The following is a 22,915-nucleotide window of genomic DNA, read 5'->3' on the forward strand; positions in this document are numbered from 1 at the left end:
CCCCCACACACACAGCCGCTGCTCCCCGAGGCCTGGCCGAGGGGGGGGGTGGGCCAGCAAGGGTCCCCGCAGAGTGGGTGAAACCGGCTCTGCCACGCGCCCCCTCCCCGCAGCGGGGTTAGTGCCTAGGTGGACGGCTACAGGTGAGGCCTACGTGAGTCAGGTGTGCGGGAGTGACCCACCCCGCCCCAGACGCCCCCTCCCCTCCCCACCCCACCCTACAACTAAAGGCTACGAGGGGCGCCCGGGAGGCATCCAGAGGGCTCCGCTGGCGCGGCGGTCTCAGTAGTAGGTCTCCTTCTCCACCCAGCCTGCAAAGGAAGGGAGAAAGGAAGAGGTCAGCAGAGCTTGGGCCAAGCGGGGGGGCACGGGCTGCAGGAGGCCGGCAGACAACCCCCCCTCCCACTTTCAGGGGAGCAGCAAAGGCGGCCCGGCAGGGATGGGGCTTGGGGCTTCGAACTGACCCCCAGAGGATCCTCAGGGTTTGATTCCCCACTCCTCCATGTGCAGCCAGCTGGGTGACCTTGGGTCGGTCACAAGTTCTCTCAGAGCTGATCTCTTAACAGTCCTCGAAAGAGCTCTCTCAGCCCCACCTACCTCACAAGGTGTCTGTTGTGGGAGGGGAAGGGAAAGGAGTTTGTAAGCCACTCTGAGACTCCCTTGGGTAGTGAAGGGCGGGTTATAAATCCAATCTCCTCCTCCTCCATTAAGGTGTAGTGGTTTAGTGCATGGACTCTAATCTGGGAGAACCGGGCTTGATTCCCCATGCCTCAATTTGCAGCTGCTGGATGACCTTGGGCAAGCCGTAGTTCTGATAAGAGCTGTCCTTGATGTGGGGAGGGGAAGGGAAAGGAGTTTGGAAGGTGCTCTGAGACTCTCTTGGGTAGTGAAGGGCCATGGGGTATAAATCCAATCTCCTCTTCTATAACACTGTTGAGTTCATCCTCCAAAGCAGCCATTTTCTCCAAGGTCCTGTTCGAGAGCCAGTTTGGTGCCGTGGTTAAGTGCGCGGACTCTAATCTGGGAGAACTGGGTTTGATTCCCCACTCCTCCTCTTGCAGCTGGCTGGATGACCTTGGGCAAGCCGTAGTTCTGACAAGAGCTGTCCTTGATGTGTGGAGGGGAAGGGAAAGGAGTTTGTAAGCCGCTCTGAGACCCCTCTGGGTAGTGAAGGGCCACGGGGTATCAATCCAATCTCTTCTCTTCTTCTTGTCTTATATGTGCTTTGACACCCTGCCCTGCTGTTCTTGGCTGTTCTGAGCAGCATTTTCACAGAGCTGGTTTGATTTGTTTCTTTCATGGCTTCATCCGGGTGTGTGTGTGTGTGTGTGCGTGCTTCCCAACACGGTGCCCACCGGGCCACAGCTCACACCAGCCAAGGGGCTTTATAAATGTGTAAGCTGTAGCCCTGGGGGGCTTCCGCCCAGCAGGGCTTCCTGTGGGCCAGTCGAGATCTGATTGGCCGCTGGGCAGATTCAAAACAACAACAGCGGCTGCCACCGCAGTACAAGAGTCTTCACGGCATAACTGGAGGCAACTTGTGTGCCAATAAGGAAGTATTTTCAAATGTGGTACTAATTTAAAAAGGTGACCGGTTATGCCCGGCATCTGCCTCAAAAGTGGACCGGCGGCCATCAGCTATGCATCCCTCCCTCCCTCCCTGAGATCTGATGGTTGGTACTGCCTCCTGCAACAGCCATTTTGTGGCTGGCTGGCCATGCCTCGTCTGTGGCGGCACCCACCACCCCGTGTTAGACTCCCAAAGGTGCCCACGGGGTAAAAAACATCGGGGACTCCTGGCTTAACCTGCTGCCTCGGTTTTGTTCTGTTCTCACGAGCTGCACTGAGCGTGTCTGGCGCTAGCATGCCAATTGTGCTACCGTACCTGTGAGACCGCCTCTCCCTCTATGAGCCCCCCCCGAAGGGTTTTACGATCTGCCAATCAACACCTTCTGGTGGTCCCCGGGCCCAGGGACATCCCTCTCGCCTCGACTAGGCCCAGGGCCTTTTCAGCCTGGTGGAATGAGCTCCCCTACGAGATCAGGGCTCTGCGGGACCTTTTCCAGTTCCGCAGGGCCTGCGAGACGGAGCTCTTCCGCCAGCCTTTTAACTAGAGTGACGGACATCCCTCCCTCTTTCCTGGGTCTCCCCGCAGTGGGTCAGAACTGCTTACCAGGGATGGCATCTGTGAGACTTAATTCTAAGGACAACTGCACCAGCTGAAGGATATAGCTGTCATTTATTAGTGCTTTAATTGTATTTCTTACCAATTAATTTGTATTTTGTATATTGTGTTTTTATTAAATCTGATGTAACCCATCCTGAGCCTGCCATGCGGGGAGGGCGGGACGGAAGTCAAATAAAATTAAAAAATAAATAAATAGTCTAAATAAATAAACAGATCAAAAAGCAGACTGTAATTTTTTTTAAAAAAGCTCAACCCCTATTTAAAAGCCTGGGTCAGACGAAAGGCTCTGGTCTCCCACGTCAAGGAGGGGGAGTACGGGGCCAAGAGGGCGGGCGCTCCGCAGGAAGAGAAGCTGCCCCTGCTGGAAAAGCCTCGTCCGGGATCACCACCCCGCCGGCAGCGGCACAGCAGGCAGACCTCCGGAGGAGACGCAGAACGGGCCAGGTCGTCTCTCCCCCGTGGCTTAGTGGAGAGGCCCCTGCTCAGCAGGCAGAAGCTCTCCAGGTCCAGCACGAAGGTCATCGCCGGGGCCAGGGAAGGCCTTTCTGGGCCCAGAGAGGCGTTCCAGTCAGAGGAGGCTGAGCTGGATGCGGGTCCCCTCCCTGGCCCCCCCCCCCCCACACACACACCGGGGATCCAGTCACAACTGCACCACTGGCTTCCTTGCAAGGCGCCCTGCTGAGCAACTCCTCACCTTGGGTCGGGACTCGGGACAAACAGAGTTTGGCCGGGGGGGTGGGGGGGTGGGGGGGCCTAGCCCTCGGGCCGGTGCCTTCCTCCTGGGCTGCTCCTCACTACACCCCTCCCTCCGTGTGCAGCAAAACCCCGTCTCCTTCTTCCCCCCACACTTGCCTCCTCTGCCAACTCAGCTCTCACGAGAAGCCACCTTCCTCCCCCCGCCTTTCTCTTGGGCGATCCGGTCGCTGTAGAGTGATGTTGATGCCCTGGGCCCGTTGCTGCCGTGCAGACTGGGCTGAGTCGGCTCTTGCACATGGGCACCACACACACACACACACACACACACACACACACACACCCCCGTCGTCCTCTTCCTCCTCCCTCCGCGAACAGTCCGTCAGCTCCAAGCCCTTCAGGGCGCCCAGGGCCCCAGCTCCCAACTGCCATCATGGCAGCAGCTTCCGAGAGTGCGAGGGAAGGAAAGTGTGTGTGCGTGTGGGGGGGGGGGGGGGGCTTGTGCCTTTTTTGGGAGGAACCCCCCCGCCTGCAGGTCGGAAAGCTGCCTGGTGACCTCCTCGGGCACCCCCAGAAAGCAGCATGGGAAACCTGGCATAACCCCACCCCCCCACGTGCCAAGGTCACTTCCGGAAGTGACATAAGCATGTGGGGGCAGTGCCCCCCCCCTGCCAAAAACTGTCTAGCTACAGGGCTGGATGGATGGGCATGAGAAAGAGAAGGCGGCTGGACCCATTCTCTCTCCGTGTGTGTATGCCCTGCCTGTGGATCCGCAGACCCACAGGGAAGCTAGCACAACTTAGAAAGAAAAGCACAATAGAAACGTAGGCACGATTTCCCCACAACGAGAAACAGCCCAGCCAAAAGGGGGTGGCAAGAACAGCAGCAGCCCCGCCCCGCCCTGGGAGGGAGACTCACCGCCTGGATAGCGCCGGAGGAGCAGCTTCCGCACCTCGTCGTAGATGAAGATCAGCAGGCTGTAGGGGAAGGCGCAGAACCACCAGGTGACCCTGGAAAAAGGAGGCACGGAAGGCAGAGGGTCAGGAGTGGAGAGGAGAGGAAACGGGGGCCAGGAGGAGGCACTGGCAGCCTGCCCGCAGGGGCAAAACAAGCAGGGCACCTGGGACCCCTCCCCCCCGGGCACAGTGGAGCCAGGGGGCTGTGAGCCAGTGCTCAGGAGGACCTGGGCCAGGTGTCGTGAGGGGATGTGGCACAGAAGGAAACAGTATTCTGTGGGGCTGCAGAGGCCCGGCAAGCGTTGGGCGGCACCAAGAATGGGCCTTATGTGCAGGTCTCACCAGAGGACTTGGGGCACAAAGGCATGATTCCCCGAGGTGTGCAAACTGTGGGGTGACTCTCCATGGAGCCCCTGACCATAAACGCCTAGTTTCTTTACATGAAACTAAGTCCTCAGGGCCAGGTGAATTGCATCCAAAGGTACTAAAGGGTACTAAAGAACTCGCAGGTGTAATTTCTGAGCCTCTGCCCATTATTTTTGAGAATTCTTGGAGAATAGGTGAGGTGGGCAAATGTTGTCCCCAACTTCAAGAAGGGGGAAAAGGAGGATTCGGGTAATTACTGACCTGTAAGCTTGACATCGATATCCGGGAAAGTTTTAGAACAAATCATCAAACAGACCATCCTTGAGCATTTAGAAAGGACGACTGTGATTACTAAGAGCCAGCATGGGTTTCTCAAGAACAAGCCATGTCAGACTAACTTTATCTCTTTTTTGAGAAAGTTACTGCCTTGCTGGATCAGGGGAATGCTGGGGACATAACTTATCTTGATTTCAGTAAGGCTTTTGATAAGGTCCCACATAATATTCTTGTTGACAAGTTGGTAAGATGTGGTTTGGATCCTATTACTGTTAGGTGGATCTGTAACTGGTTGACAGATCACACCCAAAGAGTGCTTGTTACTGGTTCCTCTTGGAGAGGAGTGACAAGTGAAGTGCCTCACAGATCTGTCTTGGGACCTGCTTTGTTCAACATCTTTATCAATGATTTGTATGAAGGAATAGAGGGAGTGCTTATTAAATTTGCAGATGACACTAAACTGGGAGGGGTAGCAAATATGGTAGAAGACAGAGTCAGATTACAGGATGATCTTGACAAGCTGGAAAACTGGGATAAAAAATGAATTTCAATAGGGATAAATGTAAAGTTATTTAGGTAGGAAAAACGAAATGAATAACTATAGGATGGGGGAGACTTGTCTTGGCAGTGCTATGTGTGAAAAGGATCTAGGGGTCTTAGTAGATCATACACTGACAGCAATGCTGATTCTATGAATTTAGGCAGATTATGGGAAAGGAGAGCAAGGAGGGTGGCCCTTCCTTCCATGCCCAGGGAAATGCTGATGGCCACTTTGGGGTCAGGAAGGAATTGTTCTCCAGGCCAGTTTGGCCCCCGGGGATCCTGGCCATAGAGCAGGGGTCACTGGGGGTGTGTGGGGGGAGGCGTTTATGAATCTCCTGCATTGTGCGGGGGGTCAGACTAGATGATCCCGCAGGTCCCTTCCAACTCTGTGATTCTTTGATTCTATGATCTGCCTGCCGCCCAGGCTGCTGGCCTTGTGAACTCCAGGTTGGGAAATTCCTGGAGATTTTGGTTGTGGAGCCTGGGGACCAATGTTCCCTCTAAGCTGTGGAGTCTTGTGAGCAAAAATTCTACTTGGTGAGCTACTAGCATTAAAGCTGTGAGCGAGCAATTTGGGTACTGCATAAATTAGTCTGCTCTGGAGCCCTCCTTCCTGAGCGAAGACAAAAAATGTGTGAGCTGGAGGCTAAAAAACGGTGAGCTACCTCACACTAACTCAGCTTAGAGGGAACACTGCTGGGGAGGGTGGGGTTTGGGGAGGGACCTCTGCAGGGATTCATAATGCCGCCACACGGAGTGTCCACCCTCCAAAGCAGCCGTTTTCGCCAGGGGAGGGGGGGGAGAGTGATGCCTGTCCTCTGGAGAGCGGTGGTAGTTTCAGGAGATCTCCAGGCGCCACCAAGAGGCTGGCGGCGGTAACTGCCCCAACGGCCGAGCCACTTACTTGAGGGGGTACATGCGCAGAGCCACCCCCATGCCCGGGCAGTAGGACAGGAAGGCAGCCAGAGCGGTTTCTTCAAGGAGGCCAAAGATCAGGATTTTGTTCCTGGAGAGGGGAAAGAGCAGGAGGGTCACCAGCGGGGGGGGGGAAAGAGGCCAAAAGAGCACCACCCCAGCCCGGTGCTCCGACCCCCACCGCCCACTCTAGCCCAGTGAGATCCGGGGAAGCTGGAACGGCCTTCCCTTGCACTGGCATCAGAGGCATCCCCCCCCCCCCGAGGACTGGCTCTCTTCTCTGGGCCGTGCAGCAGCACAGTAAGGAGCCACCCTGAGCCCCTCCCTCCCCATCCACGGCCTCATCGCCCTTCCCTCCGGCCCTGTGGCCAGTATCCTTGAGGGGCTCTGGGAACCAGAAAGACACCCAGGATGCTGCAGGGGTGGCACCGAGTGCGAGGAACGGGGAGGCCCAAGCTGCATTCCGGACACCCGGTCCCGTCCCCCCAGCTGCCTTCCCCAAAGGCCACCCCCACACACCCCTGGCTCACTTCATGCCCTGCTGGAAGACGGAGTTCCGCCGGGTCTTGCAGATGATGAGATCGGCCCACTGCACCACCACGATGCTGGCAAAGAAGGCCGTGTGGCAGGTGAACTCCACCACCTTGCGCTGCTCGTAAGTCTGTGAAATTGGGGGGGGGGAGGGCAGAGGAGGCACCGTGGTTGGGCATGGGTGGACAAGAAGTGGCCCTCCCGCACAGGGGTCACTTCGTAGAACAAGAGGTGCAGGAGCTCATTAGCATAACTCATTTGCATATGCCACACACCCGACATCACCGGAAGTGTGTCAGAAGGCAACGCCCACCGCTCAGGCTCCACTGGACTCTTTTGGATTGCTAGCTATTGGGGGGGGGGGACGTGCAGATCTGCCCTCACAGAGGAGGGAGAGCTTGTACCTGAATAAGACTTGGTCTTAAAGGTGCCACTGGACTGTCTTGGATTGTTAGCTATTGGGGGGGGGGGGGAAGTGAGATACCTCGCGCACCTTAAAGGTGCCACTGGACTGTTTTGGATTGCTAGCTATTGGGGGGGTGGGGGAACGTGCAGATCTGCCCTGGCAGAGGAGGGAGAGCTTGTACCTGAATAAGACTTGGTCTTAAAGGTGCCACTGGACTGTTTTGGACCGGGGGGCCAGGGGGGGGCTCTGCAACTTACCTGGTTGCTTCTTGCTCTGACTGAGGGCTGCGGGAAGCAGGGGGTGGGGCTTGTTGCATGTGCCCACCCCCTGAGCTCTTTACTGCCGGAGCTCTGCTCCTGTGCGCTCCTGCAGCAAATGACCCCTGCTTCCCGCATCAGGCCAGTCCAGCCGGCCCTTGGGGGCTCTCATAGGTCAGCCAGGAAGGATCTAGCACGTGGTGCTCCCCGAGGCATGCTGTGTATGGACGCGGAGGAGGCCCCGTTAAGGCTCAGGGCTCTCACAGCCGTCAGCCGGCGCATCCCCCACTCACCCACTCCTGGCCGTAGGTGTCCTCCAGGTCATTCTTGGAACGGTCGTCCCAGTCCAGGCGGATGCCCAGCAGAGTGGCTGGAAGGAAGCCGTTTTCCGCCAGGATCACAAAGTAAGTGAAGAAGCCACCCAAGGCCTGGATCATGCCTGGGGAAAGGGGGCCAAGGTGAGGTCTCCGGCCGGTCTGAACGGCTCCTGCCCTTCTCTGGGTGAGGCGCCAACGTCTCCTTAGGTCAACTCCAAAAGTATTTCATACAAAGTCAAGAGCTCCAAGCCAGAGTTACAATAGAGCACATAAAGTTCCCAAACTCTCAAAATGCAGCAACCATGAACTACAAACCAAGGCTACAGTGTAACACTACTACTTCCGAAGTTCTCCATATGATGAAATTATATAACAGATCAACAGTTGGAAGTTATGCAGCGACATGTACCCTCGGCATGTAAACATGTTTCCGTCCTCTTTTTCAAGGCTGCATCTCCCTTTCGTTGTGGAGGAGGAGGAGGAGAATGGATTGAATCAACCCAGTTTTCCCAGGTTAGAGTCCGCACGCTTAACCACCACACCAAACTGGCCACCGATATGCTGCACCGATATGCTGCACCGAAGCAGCTGATAGCTGGGAGGCTACTAGTTGAAAAAGATTTCCTAGAGCATGGGGGTCAAACATGGGGCCCAGGGGCCCCTTCAGGCCCTAGCTGTCTTCTGCTTCTTCTTCCAGTTCTGCTGCTGCTGCATCATCGTAGGTTTGCAGCTTACAGAGACACACCTGAACAGCATACTCAAGAACAGCATACTCGGTCCGATGCTTTTTAACTTGTTCATTAATGATTTGGAGTTGGGAGTAAGCAGTGAAGTGGCTAAATTTGCGGATGATACGAAGTTGTTTAGGGTGGTGAAAACCAGGGAGGATTGTGAGGCACTCCAAAGGGATCTGTCAAGGATGGGCGAGTGGGCATTAACGTGGCAAATGGGGTTCAGTGTGGCCAAGTGCAAGGTGATGCACACTGGAGCCAAAAATCCTAAATATAAATACACGTTGATGGGCTCTGAACTGGCAGAGACTGACCAAGAGAGAGATCTTGGAGTCGTAGTGGATAACTCACTGAAAATGTCGAGACAGTGTGCGACTGCAATAAAAAAGGCCAATGCTATGCTGGGGATTATTAGGAAGGGTATTGAAAACAGATCAGCCAATATCATAATGCCCCTATATAAATCAATGGTGCGATCTCATTTGGAATACTGTGTGCAGTTCCGGTCACCACACCTTAAAAAGGATATTATAGCTTTGGAAAAAGTGCAGAAAAGGGCAACTCGAATGATCAAAGGGTTGGACCACTTTCCCTATGAGGAAAGGTTAAAGAGCTTGGGGCTCTTTAGCTTGGAGAAACAACGGCTGAAGGGTGACATGATCGAGGTTTATATGATTATGTGTGGGATAGAGCAGGTAGAGAAAGAGCTCCTTTTCTCCCTTTCTCACAAGACAAGAACTCCTTGTGGGCACTCCATGAAACTGCCGAGCGGTCGGGTTAGAACGGATAAAAGGAAGTCCTTCTTCACCCACAGAGTGATTAACAGATGGAATTCACTGCCACAGGAGGTGGCAGCAGCTACAAGCAGGGACAACTTCAAGAGGGAATTAGATAAGCACAAGAAGTGGGACCCGCAATACTTGGGGGGGGGTATTCCCCACAGCTCCCGGGTGGCTCACCTGCTGAAGCAGCAGGAGCTCCGCACAGAGGAGGATGTGGTAGCAGCTAAAGGTGAGTCCAGCAGGCGGTCCGTTGGGCTCGCCTGGATCCCCCCCCACTCAATGACAACAACAACGGCTGCGGCTGAGTCTAGCCACCGGCCCTCCAAGGTTTCTCCCCCCCAGTCACCGCGGCCGCGAGCATCAAAGGCGGTGAGCCCTGTGCGGCTCTTCTCCCTTCTTCCCCGCTGCCTCCGCCAGCAGCAACGGTGGCAAGCCCTGCGCGGCTCCTAGCCACTGGGCCGGCCAGGGTCCCCCCCCCAGCAATGGCCGCGGCTCCCAGCCACCGGCTGCCAAGGCTTCTCTTCCCGCGCCGCCAGCAGCCACCATTCCTATTGGTAAGTGCTTTCTCTGTGCATGCGCAGGGAAGGCTCTTTTACTTCTGGGGGGATTTAAATATCCCCTGTATACTTTTTTCAACTTTTCAGATTTTTCTGCACATCTGGGGATTTTCCCAAATGTGCAGGAAAATCTCTTTGCCCCCTAGGTGCCCCCGATGTGCGGATTTAGATATCTGCATGCAGGGGGCGCCTTGGCTACTAGATATATAGATATGGAGCAGAGGTCCATCAGTGGCTATTAGCCACAAGGTATAGATAGGGACTCTGGGGCAAGTGATGCTCTGTCTTCTTGGTGCTTGGGGGGGGCAACAGTGGGAGGGCTTCTGGTGTCCTGGCCCCACTGCTGGACCTCCTAAGGACACCTGGTATTTTGGGGCACTGTGTGACAGAGTGTTGGGCTGGATGGGCCATTGGCCTGATCCAACATTGGCTTCTCTCTTATGTTCTTAAGGGAATTAGATAAGCAAATGGAGCAGAGGCCCATCAGTGGCTATTAGCCACAAGGTATAGATAGGAACTCTCAGGTTGGGGCAAGGCTGTCATCTTGGTGCTTGGGGGTGGGGGGCAGCAGTGGGAGGGGCTTCTAGTGTCCTGGCCCCACTGCTGGACCTCCTGATGGCACCTGGTATTTTTGACCACTGTGTGATAGAGTATTGGACTGGATGGGCCATTGGCCTGATCCAACATTGGCGTCTCTTATGTTCTTAGGTTCTTATTGCAACGGCACAGACATTTTGATGTAATAATTCAGAGCAAGAGGTGTCAGTTATCAGACACTGTTAAATAAAAAAAATATTGCAAGACTGCTGATGTTTTAAGCATGTTTTTATTTTAAGTTTAAAAAAACCCCTTTGTGTCTGTGTCCTTTATAAAGTTTATATCTCTGCTACCTGGCGTTGCATTTTATGACACACAAGGCACGGCTCAACAAGGTCTCATTTATGTCAGATCTGGCCCTCATAAGAAATGAGTTTGACACTCCTGTCCTAGAGCATTGGTTCCGACTTGAATTTTGATCTCCACGACAGAAGGAAGACGGGCTTTGAAAAAGAGGATAGAAACATGTTTACATGCCCAGGATACACGTCACCGCATAACTTCCAATTGTTGATCTGTTCTATAAATTTGTCATATCGGAACTAGTAGTGTTACATGGCAACCTTGATTTATAGCTCATGAATGTTGCATTTTGAGAGTTTGGGAACTCTGGCTTGGAGCTTCTGACTTTGTCTTAAAAACTTTTGGGATTGGTACAAGAAAACTTTGATAACGGAATATATGTCAAGAATATGCACTCGTTTGGTATTTCAAAATATTTAAGTATATTGATATGAGGCTTGTTCATTTGCAGTGTTCGTTTGTTTTTGATAATTGGCACACTGTGTTTCCCACTTGTTTCATCTACTTTTCTGGACCAGGGCAGAATCGTCACGGGCCGGCTGGCACTCTACGCTGCCAGCATGGCATTGCAGTCAGGTGGGAGGCAGCCGGGGGCAGGAGGCGTGGTGGCAGGGCAGACTCCCCTGCGCCACCCCCCACCCACCAGGATGGATTTGGACCTGGGCCTCATTCTCCCCCTCAGCAGCAACCTTTGGGGCCCAGCAGAGGAGCTTGTGGCTGGCCTTCCTTGCTCAAGGGAGCTGGAGTCCCAGGGGAGGCACACAGACTTGGAGAGGAGAAACCTCTGCAGCCCCAGGCAGTTCATAGAATCACAGAATGTTAGAGTTGGAACTGGGACCTTGCAGGTCATCTAGTCCAATCCCCTGCCCTCTGCAGGAGCACAGCCGAAAGACAGCCCTACCTTACCATACTCGAAAGAGGGTTGTCCAGCCTCCGCTTGAAAACGTCCAGCGAAGGAGCACCCACCACCTCCTGAGGCAGACTGTTCCACTGCTCAACCACCCTTACAGTTAGGAAGTTTCTCCTGATATTTAGCCAGTAACGACTCCCTTGTAATTTCCACCCATTAGATCTAGTCTTGCAATTCGGAGCAAGAGAGAATAGATCTGCTCCATCTTCTCCATGACAGCCCTTCAGATACTTGAAGACTGCAATCGTGTCCCCTCTAAGCCTTCTCTTTCCCAGGCTAAACAGACCCAACTCTTTCAGCCTTTCCTCATAAGACTTGGATTCCAACCGTCTCACCATCCTGGTTGCCCTCTTCTGGACACGCTCGAGCTTGTCAACATCCTTCCTAAAATGTGGTGAGGCCTGACCATAGCAGAATAGAGCGGAACTACCACCTCCCGTGACCTGGACACAATCCTTCTGTTAATGCATCGCAAGATTGCATTCGCTTTCTTCGCAGCCACATCGCACTGCAGGCTCATGTTTAGCTTGTGATCAACCAGAACACCCAGATCCCTTTCACAGGTGCTGCTGGGGAGGGAGGGGCCAGGCTCACTCACCAATCTGACCGTACGCCATGCTGATGAGGCGCTCATTCACCAGTTTGTCCGTCTTGGAGTTCCGGGGCTGCCTCTTCATGATGTCACTCTCTGCAGCCTCATAGGCCAGGGAAATAGCCGGGACCTGAAAAGCAACCAACGATGGATTGCTCCGAGGTTGTGTCCAATGCTCCCTCTAAGCTGTGGCGACTTGTGAGCGAAAATCCTACTTTGTGAGCTCCTGGCTCTAAAGTTGTGAGCGAGCGATTTGGCTGCTGCATTAAATCAGTTTGCTCTGGAGCCGTCCTTCCTGGGCTACGACAAAAATCTGTGAGTTGGAGGCTAAAAACCTGTGAGCCAGCTCACACTGACTCAGCTTAGAGGGAACACTGGTTGTGTCTCCACATCAGAGGTGTTTCTGTACATCAGGGGTCCCTAACCTTTTAAAAACGGTGGGTACCTCTGTGTTTCTGACACAACACGGTCAGCACAGCCCCAAAATGGCTGCTGTAGGAGGCGGAGCCAGCCACAAAATCGCTGCCACTGCTTACCTTCAGTCACACAGTTAAGACCCTCATGCGGGGGGGTGGGGGGGCATTTGCCGCCAAAGCCACAGTTTAAGAAATCTTCACAGCCAATCGCAGCCAATCAGATCTCCAGTGGTCGATCAGAAGCCTTACTGGGCAGAAGCCCCCGGCCCGGCCCACACCCTGTTGGGGACGCCTGCTAAGCACTTATAGGGAGAAGCTCACGTCCACACTGGAGAAGGCCACGGTAGGATTTTTGGGGAAGACGTCTGAGCCAGATCAGGGCCCCAGTCCAGGCCCCGCGGCGACACTCACCATGTCCGTGCCGAGGTCAATGCACAGGATGGTGACGGTGCCCAGCGGCAGCGGAATATTGATTATGATAAAGAGGAGGAAGGGGGTGATCTCTGGAATGTTGCTGGTCAGGGTGTAGGCGATGGACTTCTTCAGGTTGTCAAAGATCAGGCGGCCTGCCGGACACAGGGGACGTGAGGAGGCCCAGTGTGGGGGGGAGCCCCCTCTCTCCCTCGGGCCCTCCCCTTTAGGGGGAGGTGGGCCCCTCACCTTCCTCCACGCCCGTCACGATGGAGGCGAAGTTGTCATCCAGGAGGATCATGTCCGCGGCCTGCTTGGAGACGTCGGAGCCGGAGATGCCCATGGCGATGCCGATGTCTGCCTTCTTCAGGGCGGGGGAGTCATTCACGCCGTCTCCGGTCACAGCCACAATGGCTCCCTACGCGGCAGGGGAAATGTTGGGGCTGGGGGGGGGGGGGGGAGTGGGGGGGGGGTGGGGGGGGGGGGGTCAGCCAGGCTGCCCTGGTGCTGGGAGCGGGGAGTGGAATGCTGTGTCGGGTGCACTTTGGTTCCCTGAGACTTGCTCCCATACTAGGTTGCGTGAGACCCACTAGATGGCTGAGGGCTTCAGGAACAACCCCCCCCCCAAACCTGCTTGAGCCGAGGCCTTCGCAGGACAGCAGAAGTGCTCCTCGGGCCCAGGACACATAGCCCTGTGGCTCTCCCGGGGGGTGGGGGGAGACTGCCCAACTGGATACACCTGAGACTTATTCCATCACCAATAGATCTGTTTGCCCCCCTTGTGTCTCCAGAGGAACTACCTGAACTGCGTGTCCAAACAAACCAGGCTGCTGGCAGGGGATTCTGCGGGGTCAGCTGGAGAGGTTGGCCCTCCAGCCCTGGATGGACTCTGTCAGGAGGGGGCCTGGGGATGCTGTGAAAGGCCCTCCTGCCCCCCAGGCCCCGAATCAGGCTGTCCTCCTCCCTCGCCTGTCTTCAGGCAGACTGACGTGGCCTCCAGGTTGAGGGCCCTGCTGCAAGCCAAGCCGCCTCTCACCTGACGCTGGCAGCCCTCCACAATGATGAGCTTCTGCTGGGGGGAGGTGCGGGCGAAGACGATCTCCGTGTGGTTCTTGAGGAGCTCGTCCAGCTGCTCGGAACTCATGTCCTTGAGGTCGGAGCCATGGACCACGCAGGCCTTGGCTTCCCTGGAAGGATGGACCGAGGCAAGGGGGGGCAGGTCATGCCGGGGCCATGCGAGAGGTGTGCGCGGTTGCGTGGGGAGGACCCCCCGGTCGGCTAAAGGGCTGGCCTACCTGGGGTTGACCTGGCTGACAGGGATGTTGAGGCGGGCTGCAATGTCCTCCACGGTTTCATTCCCTTCTGAGATGATGCCCACGCCCTTGGCGATGGCCTTGGCCGTGATCGGGTGGTCACCTGTCACCATGATCACCTGCGGGAAAGAAGAAGAAAAGATTGGATTTATATCCCATGGCCCTTCACTCCCCACAGGAGTCTCAGAGCGTCCTACAAACTCCTTCCCCTCCCCACAACAGACACCCCGTGAGGTAGGTGGGGCTGAGAGAGTTCTGACAGAAACGGCTTTTTTCAAGAACAGCTCTGACAGGACTGTGGCTTGCCCAAGGTCATCCAGCAGCTGCAAGTGGAGGAGTGGGGAATCAAACCTGGTTCTCCCAGATTAAGAGTCCGTGCACTTCACCACTACACCAAAGAGGCCGAGGCAGCGGTGGTCAGAGCGAGGTGTAGCCCCAACGCCAGCAGAGGCCAGTGGACAGGAAGGAGGCTGGATCCCCGAGACTGAGTCAGTCCCAGGAGCATCTGTGCAGGATAGACCCGGACACCCACGGGGTACTCCTTCAATCAAGGACTGCACACTTAGGGACTTTCCCGTCCCACCGTTGCCACCATTACAACATACACGTGGGCAACACAACTGTACAGCCGCTGCATCCACTAGGAAGGTCAACTGCACACTGGGAGGCTTCTGCTGTTTTTCCAGATGCCCCCCCCCCCCCCGCTCCCCCCCCCCCCGTTCTCCTCCCAGCCGCACTTCCTGGCAGTTTTTGAGCCCTCCTGGCTAGCAAGGGTGGGGGTCAAACTAAGGGGCACGGGAGGACTTACATTCCCGTCCCCCCAAGCCAGGCTGCCCTTTTCGCATCACAAAGAGGGCCGAGGGTCTGTTGGGCACCTTCCCCTTCCCCTGCCACGTGCCATTGTGTCCTTGCTTGGCTTGGACCCACGTGGCTCTTAAGCCGGTGGGCCTGAGAGGCACGGCCGGCTACATCACGTGCCCCCTGCCTCTGCATCCTCCCTCTGGCTTGAGATAAAGGAGGCACCAGCCCTGCTTGGTCCCTTACTCTGAGCCCCCCGCAGTGGTCCAGATGGGGAGCTTGCCCACCCTCCGCCCCACAGGAGCCTAAGTAGCGGGGGGGGCTCCCCTCCCTTTCCCCTCTGGACAGCTGGCACAGGGGGATTAAGGGCACAGAGGGATAACTGGGGACACCAGCTTCGCCTTAAGAGGACAAAAGGTTGAAGCCGAAGGCAGCGAGGGGCAGAGACACGGGGGAGGCCCTCTGGGCAGGGAGTGGCTTTCCTGTTCCAGCAGGAAAGAAGGACTCTGCCTGGGACCAGCATGGCTGCCGCCGACGCCCTCCTCCTCCTCCCCCTAGGGGATTGAGCAGTACCTTGATGCCGGCGCTCCGGCATTTCCCCACGGCGTCTGGCACTGCGGCCCGAGGCGGGTCGATCATGGACATGAGTCCCACAAAGCAGAGTTTCGTGATGGGAAAGTTGATCTCGTCGGCATCGAACTTGAAACCACGAGGGAACTTTTTTTCGGGGAGGTAGACATGGCAGAATCCTAGGGTGGGTGGAAGGGCAAGGCTCTGTGGGGGAAAGCACTGTGGGGGCCGGCAGGGCCCGCCAAGGCCCCCTTCCCTCACAGAGACGACTCCCACTGTGGCTCACACACACAGGCGTAGACTGGGGGGGCTCGGGGGCTGAAGCCCTCCCGAAATTTTCCTGGGGGGACTGATCCTCCCCCGGGGCAACCAATGCCAGCCAGCGTTCCCATTGAGAACTGCTCCCCCAGCCATGGCACCGTGCAGCCCAAAGAACAAGGCACGCCAAAGGGCCTGGCCCACTCACCCCTCATCTCAGCCTGGGCAGGGGCGGCCTGGCTGACTTTCTCCCCCCCCCCCACCGCCCTGCTCCCGCTCGTCCCCACCTCCTCCTCAGGGTCAAGGGAGGCAGAAAGGACCCGTGGCGAACTTGGCGGGCGGCTTGGTGGAGCACGTGCAAGAGCTGCAGGATAGTGAAGGAGCACCCGCCACCTCCCGAGGCAGTCTGTTCCACTGCAACCCCTCTTACTGTTAGGAAGTTTCTCCGGATATTTAGCTGCTAACGACTCCCTTGTCATTTCCACCCATTGGAACTAGTCTTGCAATCCGGAGCAAGAGAGAATAGATCCGCTCCATCTTCTACATGGCAGCCCTTCAGATACTTGAAGACTGCAGTCATGTCCCCTCTAAGCCTTCTCTTTCCCAGGCTAAACAGACCCAACTACTTCAGCCTTTCCTCGTAAGACTTGGATCCCAACCCTCTCACCATCCTTGTTGCCCTCTTCTGGACACGCTCGAGCTTGTCAACATCCTTCCTCAAATGTGGTGCCCCAAACTGGACACGGGACTCCAGGTGGGGCCTGACCATAGAAGGATAGAGCGGAACGACCACCTTCCGTGATCTGGACACGAGGCTTCTGTTAATGCATCGCAAGACTGCATTCGCTTTCTTTGCAGCCACATCGCACTGCAGGCTCCTGTTGGGCTTGTCATCCACCAGAACACCCAGGTCCCTTTCACGTGTGCTGCTGGATTAGACCCCTCGCCACCCATCGCTCTGGAACGCCAAACTGTGCTGGCTCCTTGGTGGAAGGAGGGCCTGTCCTTCGGCCCCTGCCTCCTGCCCCCCCTGACCGTCCCTGGCTGGCTCTGGGCACCCCTTCCGCCCAGTGCCCCCCCCCCGGCTTGCCCCCGGCCTCCTCACCTAGCACCCTCTCGCCCAGCCCACCCAGCTCGAGGTAGGCGTTCTGGAAGGCGTCCCGCAACTCATCATCGAGGGGCTTCTCCTGCCCTTGCAGCAGGATGGTGGAGCAGCAGTCCAGGATCCTCTCGGGAGCCCCCTTCATCACCAGGATGTGGCCTTTGGGCCGGTCTTCCGCTTCGTGGATGGACAGCTGCAGCACATGAGAGAGAACTGAGCGGGACTCCGCCAGGGAAGAAGGGGCGGGGCCCCCCCACTGAGGTTGAAACCCTGGGGGGCTCTTTGGCCTGGAGAAACGATGGCTGAGGGGTGACACGATCCAAAGCTGACAAGATGATGCGTGGGATAGCGGAGGTGGAGAAAGAGGTACTTTTCTCCCTTTCTTACAATAGAAGAACTCGTGGGCACTCCATGAAACTGCTGAGCAGTCGGGTTAAAATGGATAAAAGGAAGTCCTTCTTCACCCAAAGAGTGATGAACACATGGAATTCACTGCCACAGGAGGTGGTGGCGGCTTCAAGAGGGATTTGGATAAGCATATGGAGCAGAGGTGCATCAGTGGCTATTAGCCAGAAGGTATAGGTAGGAACTCGCCGTCTGGGGCAAGTGATGCTCTGTATTCTTGGTGCTTGGGGGGAGGCCAAGAGTGGGAGGGCTTCTAGTGTCCTGGCCCCACTGCTGGACCTCCTGATGGCCCCTGGTATTTCTGGCCACTGTGTGACCCAGAGTGTTGGACTGGATGGGCCTTTGGCCTGATCCAACATTGGCGTCTCTTATGTTCTTATATTCTTAAGAGGGAATTGGATCAACATATGGAGCAGAGGTCCATCAGTGGCTATAGGTAGGAACTCTCAGTCTGGGGCAAGGGATGCTCTGTATTCCTGGTTGCTTGGGGGTGGGGGGACAACATTGGGGGGGGGCTCCTAGTGTCCTGGCCCCACTGCTGGGCCTCCTGATGGGACCTGGTATTTCTGGCCACTGTGTGACACAGAGTGTTGGACCGGATGGACCACTGGCCTGATCCGACACTGGCTTCTCTTAGGTTCTTATGTTCTACCTGCTCCTGGGATGGGGGGGGGGGATCCCATGGGGACACCCAAAGATCCCACTGGGAGATGAACAGTGGGCACAGCAGTTCTGTGGAGGGACCCTGGCTGGGCAGAAGAGCCGTCCGCTTGGTACGCAGAAAGTCACAGGGACATGTGAAGCTGCCTGCTACTGAATCAGACCCCCACCTCACCCCAGTCCGTCAAGGCAGAACAGGATGGGTAGAGCCCTGTGAGTTTGTCTGTAGCAGCAGAAAAAAAACATGAATCCAGGAGCACCTGAGAGACTAACAAAATTCGCAGCAGGGGAGGAGCTTTCCTGAGTCAGGAAACTTACAAGAGCTCCTCCCCTGCCACAAATTTTGTTAGTCTTGAAGTTGGCTCCTGGACTCTCTTTGGTGTCGTGGTTAGAGTGTGGACTCTAATTTGTAAGAACCAGGTTTGATTCCCCCACTCCTCCCCTTGCAGCTGCTGGATGACCTTGGGCAAGCCACAGTTCTGACAAGAGCTGTTCTTGAAAAAGAGCCAGTTTCATGCCGTGGTTAAGTGCGCGGACTCTAATCTGGGAGAACCGGATTTGATTCCCCACTCCTCCACTTCCACCTGGCTGGATGACCTTGGGCAAGCCCTAGTTCTGACAAGAGCTGTTCTTGAAAAAGAGCCATTTCTAGTCTGAAATTTTTAGAGAGGATAAGTGGAATTAGCACTCTTTGACAGTCTGCATGGTTTTAATTGGTTGAAGGGATAATGATCTACTGAAACTGGAACTTTTAAGCTGTTGAGAACTGTTTATCTATTATGTGTTTCTACACCTGACTTACATTGTTATTTGATACCCAATTGATTTATGAATATAACCTGAAGCAAAGTACCTCCAACTTTTGCATTGTACTGACTGACTAATGAAAGCTATAAAACATGGACTTTTAATTTGAAATATTTTATTTTCTGTACATGTGATGTCCTAATTGAAGAAGGATGAAAAGATATGGGCAGTCTGAATTTTTAGAGAGGAATTGCAGGGGAAATATAATTAAAAGGTTACTTATCTAGAGAGAAGACCAGATGTTTCAGGACAAGGTGTAAACTATATGGCTTTGTCAGTGTGAGAGCTGGATTGTAGGGAACATATAACATATTTTTTAGAGGGTCTGAAATTCTGCTAGTTAATGGGATTTTGAAAACTAACAGTGTTAAAAATGTGAAAGAATATTTAAAGGGAACAGATTGTTAATTTAGAAGAAATATATGCTTTCTTTAGCATAGTTAAACGGATAAGTTATGACTGTTTCTTTTCTGTTGTTTTTATATTGACATAAAATAGAATAATAATAGTACAGTACTGATAAAATGAAATATAGCAGATAGAATATTGATGAATTGGTTTTACAAAGGGAATAGATACTTGGTTTAATAGTGTATGTTACTGAATACAAAATAAAACAAGGGGGGGAAATGGGAAGCTGTATGCAAATATGATGATGTGAGCGAGATATTCGGCTTGCTATTTTAAAATGTATGGCTCTCTTCTATGTAAATTGTTAAAAAATAATAATAAACTTTGCCCAATTTGGGTAAGTCAAAAAGAAAAGAAAAGAAAAAGATCAATTTCTCTCAAGAGCTCTCTCAGCCCCACCTACCTCACAGGGTGTCCGTTGTGGGGAGGGGAGGGGAAGGGAAAGGAGTTTGCAAGCCGCTCTGAGACTCCTTTGGGTAGTGAAGGGCCATGGGGTATAAACCCAATCCTCCTCCTCCTCTTCCTCTTCTGCTACAGACTGACATGACCACCAGTGACTCACCAAAGCTCCTCCCTGCCACAAATTTTGTGGAGTCTTTCAGGTGCTCCTGGAGTCTGACTCTTTTCTATTGGTCCATCAAGGTCAGTATTGTTTACTCAGACTGGCAGCCGCTCTCCAGGGTCTCAGCCAGAGGTCCTTTGTGTCCTCTACCATCTGACCCTTTCACCGGGAGGAGGTGCTGGGGACTGGAACCTGGGACCTTTTGTACACCTAGCAGAGGCTCTTCCAGTAAGGCACAGCCCTGAGCCACAGTCCCCAGATCAATCCAGGTAGAGTGGTCAGGTGTCTGATGCAGGAGAAGGCAGCTTCACAGGTGACTCGTTTCCATGGAAAACCGTCAGCCACTCAGATTTTTCCTTTCTTGGCCAGAGTTCCACCTTGGAAGCGGAAAGGTGTCCTGAAACTGAAGCCGGAGGGGGTGATTCTAGGCCAGTCCCCACAGCGGCCGCGGCCTGTCGCCTGGGCAGTGCTGCCCCCCAGTGGTGCCTCCCAGCCATTGCACACGAGGAGTTCAGCCAGGAGAAACGGCACATGGCCGGGGGCCCTTGATTAAAAACAGGAGACACGAAGCGAAGTTTGTTTCTTGCAACCCTCAGAAATAATTAGTAACTTATTAATTTACTTTCTTTTTTCCTGATATTGAGTTGCCACATAGGTTACAAATGCTAAAATCTATCCTGAAGTCATTAGTTGCTGTAGATTTTCCGGGCGGTGTGGCCGTGGTCTTGGCATTGTAGGACCTGACGTTTCGCCAGCAGCTGTGACTGGCATCCTCAGAGGTATAACACAGAAAGACGGAGGACTCTCTGTGTCAAGGTGAGAAGAAAAATGGTAAGCAGGTGGTTTATATCTACTCCAGAAGGTGGGGTAGGGCTGAGTCATTGTCTGTAGGAGTTAGATTCAGCCCTACCCCACCTTCTGGAGTAGATATAAACCACCTGCCTACCATTTTTCTTCTCACCTTGACCCAGAGAGTCCTCCGTCTCTCCGTGTTATACCTTTGAGGAGGATGCCAGTCACAGCTACTGGCGAAACGTCAGGTCCTACAATGCCAAGACCACGTCCAGACAGCCCGGAAAATCTACAGCAACTAATGAAATCCAGCCGTGAAAGCCTTCGACAACATATCCTGAAGTCCATGAAAAAAACCCAAAAGTGTACTTGGTGCTTGGGGGGGGGGGCAATAGTGGGAGGGGCTTTCTAGTGTTCTGGCCCCACTGGTGGACCTCCTGATGGCCCCTGGTATTTCTAGCCCCTGTGTGACCCAGAGTGTTGGACTGGAGGGGCCATTGGCCTGATCCAACATTGGCTTCTCTCTTATGTTCTTATAGATGGAACACTCTGTCTGGGGCAGGTGATGCTCTGTATTCTTGGTGCTTGGGGGGGGGGCAACAGTGGGAGGGCTTCTAATGTCCTGGCCCCACTGCTGGACCTCCTGAGGGCCCCTGGTATTTCTGGCCCCTGTGTGACCCAGAGTGTTGGACTGGAGGGGCCATTGGCCTGACCCAACATGGGTTTCTCTTATGTTCTTAACAGTGGGAGGGGCTTCTGGTGTCCTGGCCCCACTGCTGGGCCTCCTCCTGATGGCCCCTGGCGTTTTTGGCCACTGTGTGACACAGAGTGCTAGACTGGATGGGCCACTGGCCTGATCCGGCATGGCTTCTCATATGTTCTTAAGATGCTCTGTACGGGAATCTTAAGTTTCGTTTCTTCCCTGCTCTTCTTATCTATGTAGACTCAGCCGGTGACCTTGGTACCTTGTTACAGCTTTCCCCTGAGAACGTAGACCCGTTAGGTTAGGCGGGCTTTTGCTTGTTCCCCGACTGGACCCGGGCCATCGAGGGACCCCTCTGAATGAGGTATAACTCCACACTGAGCGCGCTTTCCAGTAGTTCTAACACAGAATGTATGCCCAGAGGACCTGCCTTTACTGTCCTCAATAAACTTTACTCTTCTGAATGAAATTTGTTGGGAACTGATTGCTGCGGGGATCTGACACCGTGGAGTTTGGCTTCCCAGGAATCCGGGTTTCCTTTTTGTTTTTTAAAAAATGGGCGGGGGAGGGGGAGAGATCAAGTTTCTAGCTCTCACAGCTTATTTATTTATTTACTTGACATCTTTTTCTCCCAGTGGAGACCGGAAGCCGCTTATGTCATTCTCCTGTCCTTTGTTTTATCCTCACGACAACTCTGTGAGGTAGGTCTGGCTGGGAGGCTGTGTGACTGGCCCAAGGTCACCCAGCAAGCTGCCACGGCAGAGGGGGGATTCGAACCTGGTCCTCCAAGATCCCGGCCCCCACGCTCTAACCACTCCACCATGGTGGTTCTCCAGAGCTGCAAGGTGAGTCCTCCTGATTCTTATATAATCTTATGTATCTATGTTTTAATTTATGTATGGATTTTAATTCTATATATTGATCCTAAATGTCATGTATTGTACAACCAGGCCTTTGGTTGAGGCAGCGGATGTCCAGTTTGGTGTTGTGGTTAAGTGCGCGGACTCTAATCTGAGAGAACCGCGTTTGATTCCCTGCTTAACATAAGAAAATAAGAGACGCCAATGTTGGGTCAGGCCCATCCAGTCCAACACTCTGTGTCACACAGTGGCCAAAAATACCAGGTGCCATCAGGAGGTCCAGCAGTGGGGCCAGGACATTAGAAGCCCTCCCACTGTTGCCCCCCCCAGCACCAAAAAGACAGAGCATCACTCGCCCCAGAGCCCCTATCTATGGCTAAGAGCCACTGATGGACCTCTGCTCCATATGCTTATCTAATTCCCTTTTGAAGCCGTCCATGCTTGTAGCCGCCACCACTTCCTGTGGCAGTGAATTCCACGTGTTCATCACTCTTTGGGTGAAGAAGTACTTCCTCTTATCCGTTCTAACCCGTCTGCTCAGCAATTTCATGGAGTGCCCACGAGTTCTTGTACTGTGAGAAAGGGAGAAAAGTACCTCTTTCTCTACCTGCTCTATCCCATGCATAATCTTATAAACCTCAATCATGTCTCCCCTCAGTCGTTGTTTCTCCAAGCTAAAGAGCCCTAAGTGCCTTAACCTTTCCTCATAGGGAAAGTGTTCCAACCCCTTTATCATTCGAGTTGCCCTTTTCTGCACTTTTCCCAAAGCTATAATATCCTTTTTAAGGTGTGGTGACCAGAACTGCACACAGTATTCCAAATGAGGTCGCACCATTGATTTATATAGGGGCATTATGATATTGGCTGATCTGTTTTCAATACCCTTCCTAATAATCCCCAGCATAGCATTGGCCTTCTTTATTGCAG

The 22,915-nt window shown here is 54.1% G+C and overlaps 1 protein-coding gene across 1 annotated transcript in view; it reads right to left on the bottom strand.

Annotated features, from left to right (window-relative positions):
• Positions 1-212: 212 nt before the first annotated feature.
• Positions 213-22,915, bottom strand: part of LOC107126069 (sodium/potassium-transporting ATPase subunit alpha-2) — a 28,462-nt gene continuing 5,759 nt past the window's right edge. Inside the window, exons 4-15 of the mRNA XM_015429570.1 lie at positions 16,792-16,981; positions 15,432-15,607; positions 14,043-14,179; positions 13,784-13,934; positions 12,997-13,165; positions 12,748-12,902; positions 11,927-12,050; positions 7,425-7,570; positions 6,468-6,598; positions 5,927-6,028; positions 3,800-3,891; positions 213-311 (exon numbers count right to left, since the gene is read on the bottom strand). Coding sequence (XP_015285056.1) covers positions 283-311; positions 3,800-3,891; positions 5,927-6,028; positions 6,468-6,598; positions 7,425-7,570; positions 11,927-12,050; positions 12,748-12,902; positions 12,997-13,165; positions 13,784-13,934; positions 14,043-14,179; positions 15,432-15,607; positions 16,792-16,981 — 1,602 coding nt within the window. The 3' untranslated portion in view covers positions 213-282. The remainder of the gene's footprint in view (positions 312-3,799; positions 3,892-5,926; positions 6,029-6,467; positions 6,599-7,424; positions 7,571-11,926; positions 12,051-12,747; positions 12,903-12,996; positions 13,166-13,783; positions 13,935-14,042; positions 14,180-15,431; positions 15,608-16,791; positions 16,982-22,915) is intronic.

The sequence above is a fragment of the Gekko japonicus genome, unplaced genomic scaffold (assembly GCF_001447785.1).
Source record: "Gekko japonicus isolate JY-2015 unplaced genomic scaffold, Gekko_japonicus_V1.1 scaffold358, whole genome shotgun sequence".
Lineage (NCBI taxonomy): Eukaryota > Metazoa > Chordata > Lepidosauria > Squamata > Gekkonidae > Gekko > Gekko japonicus.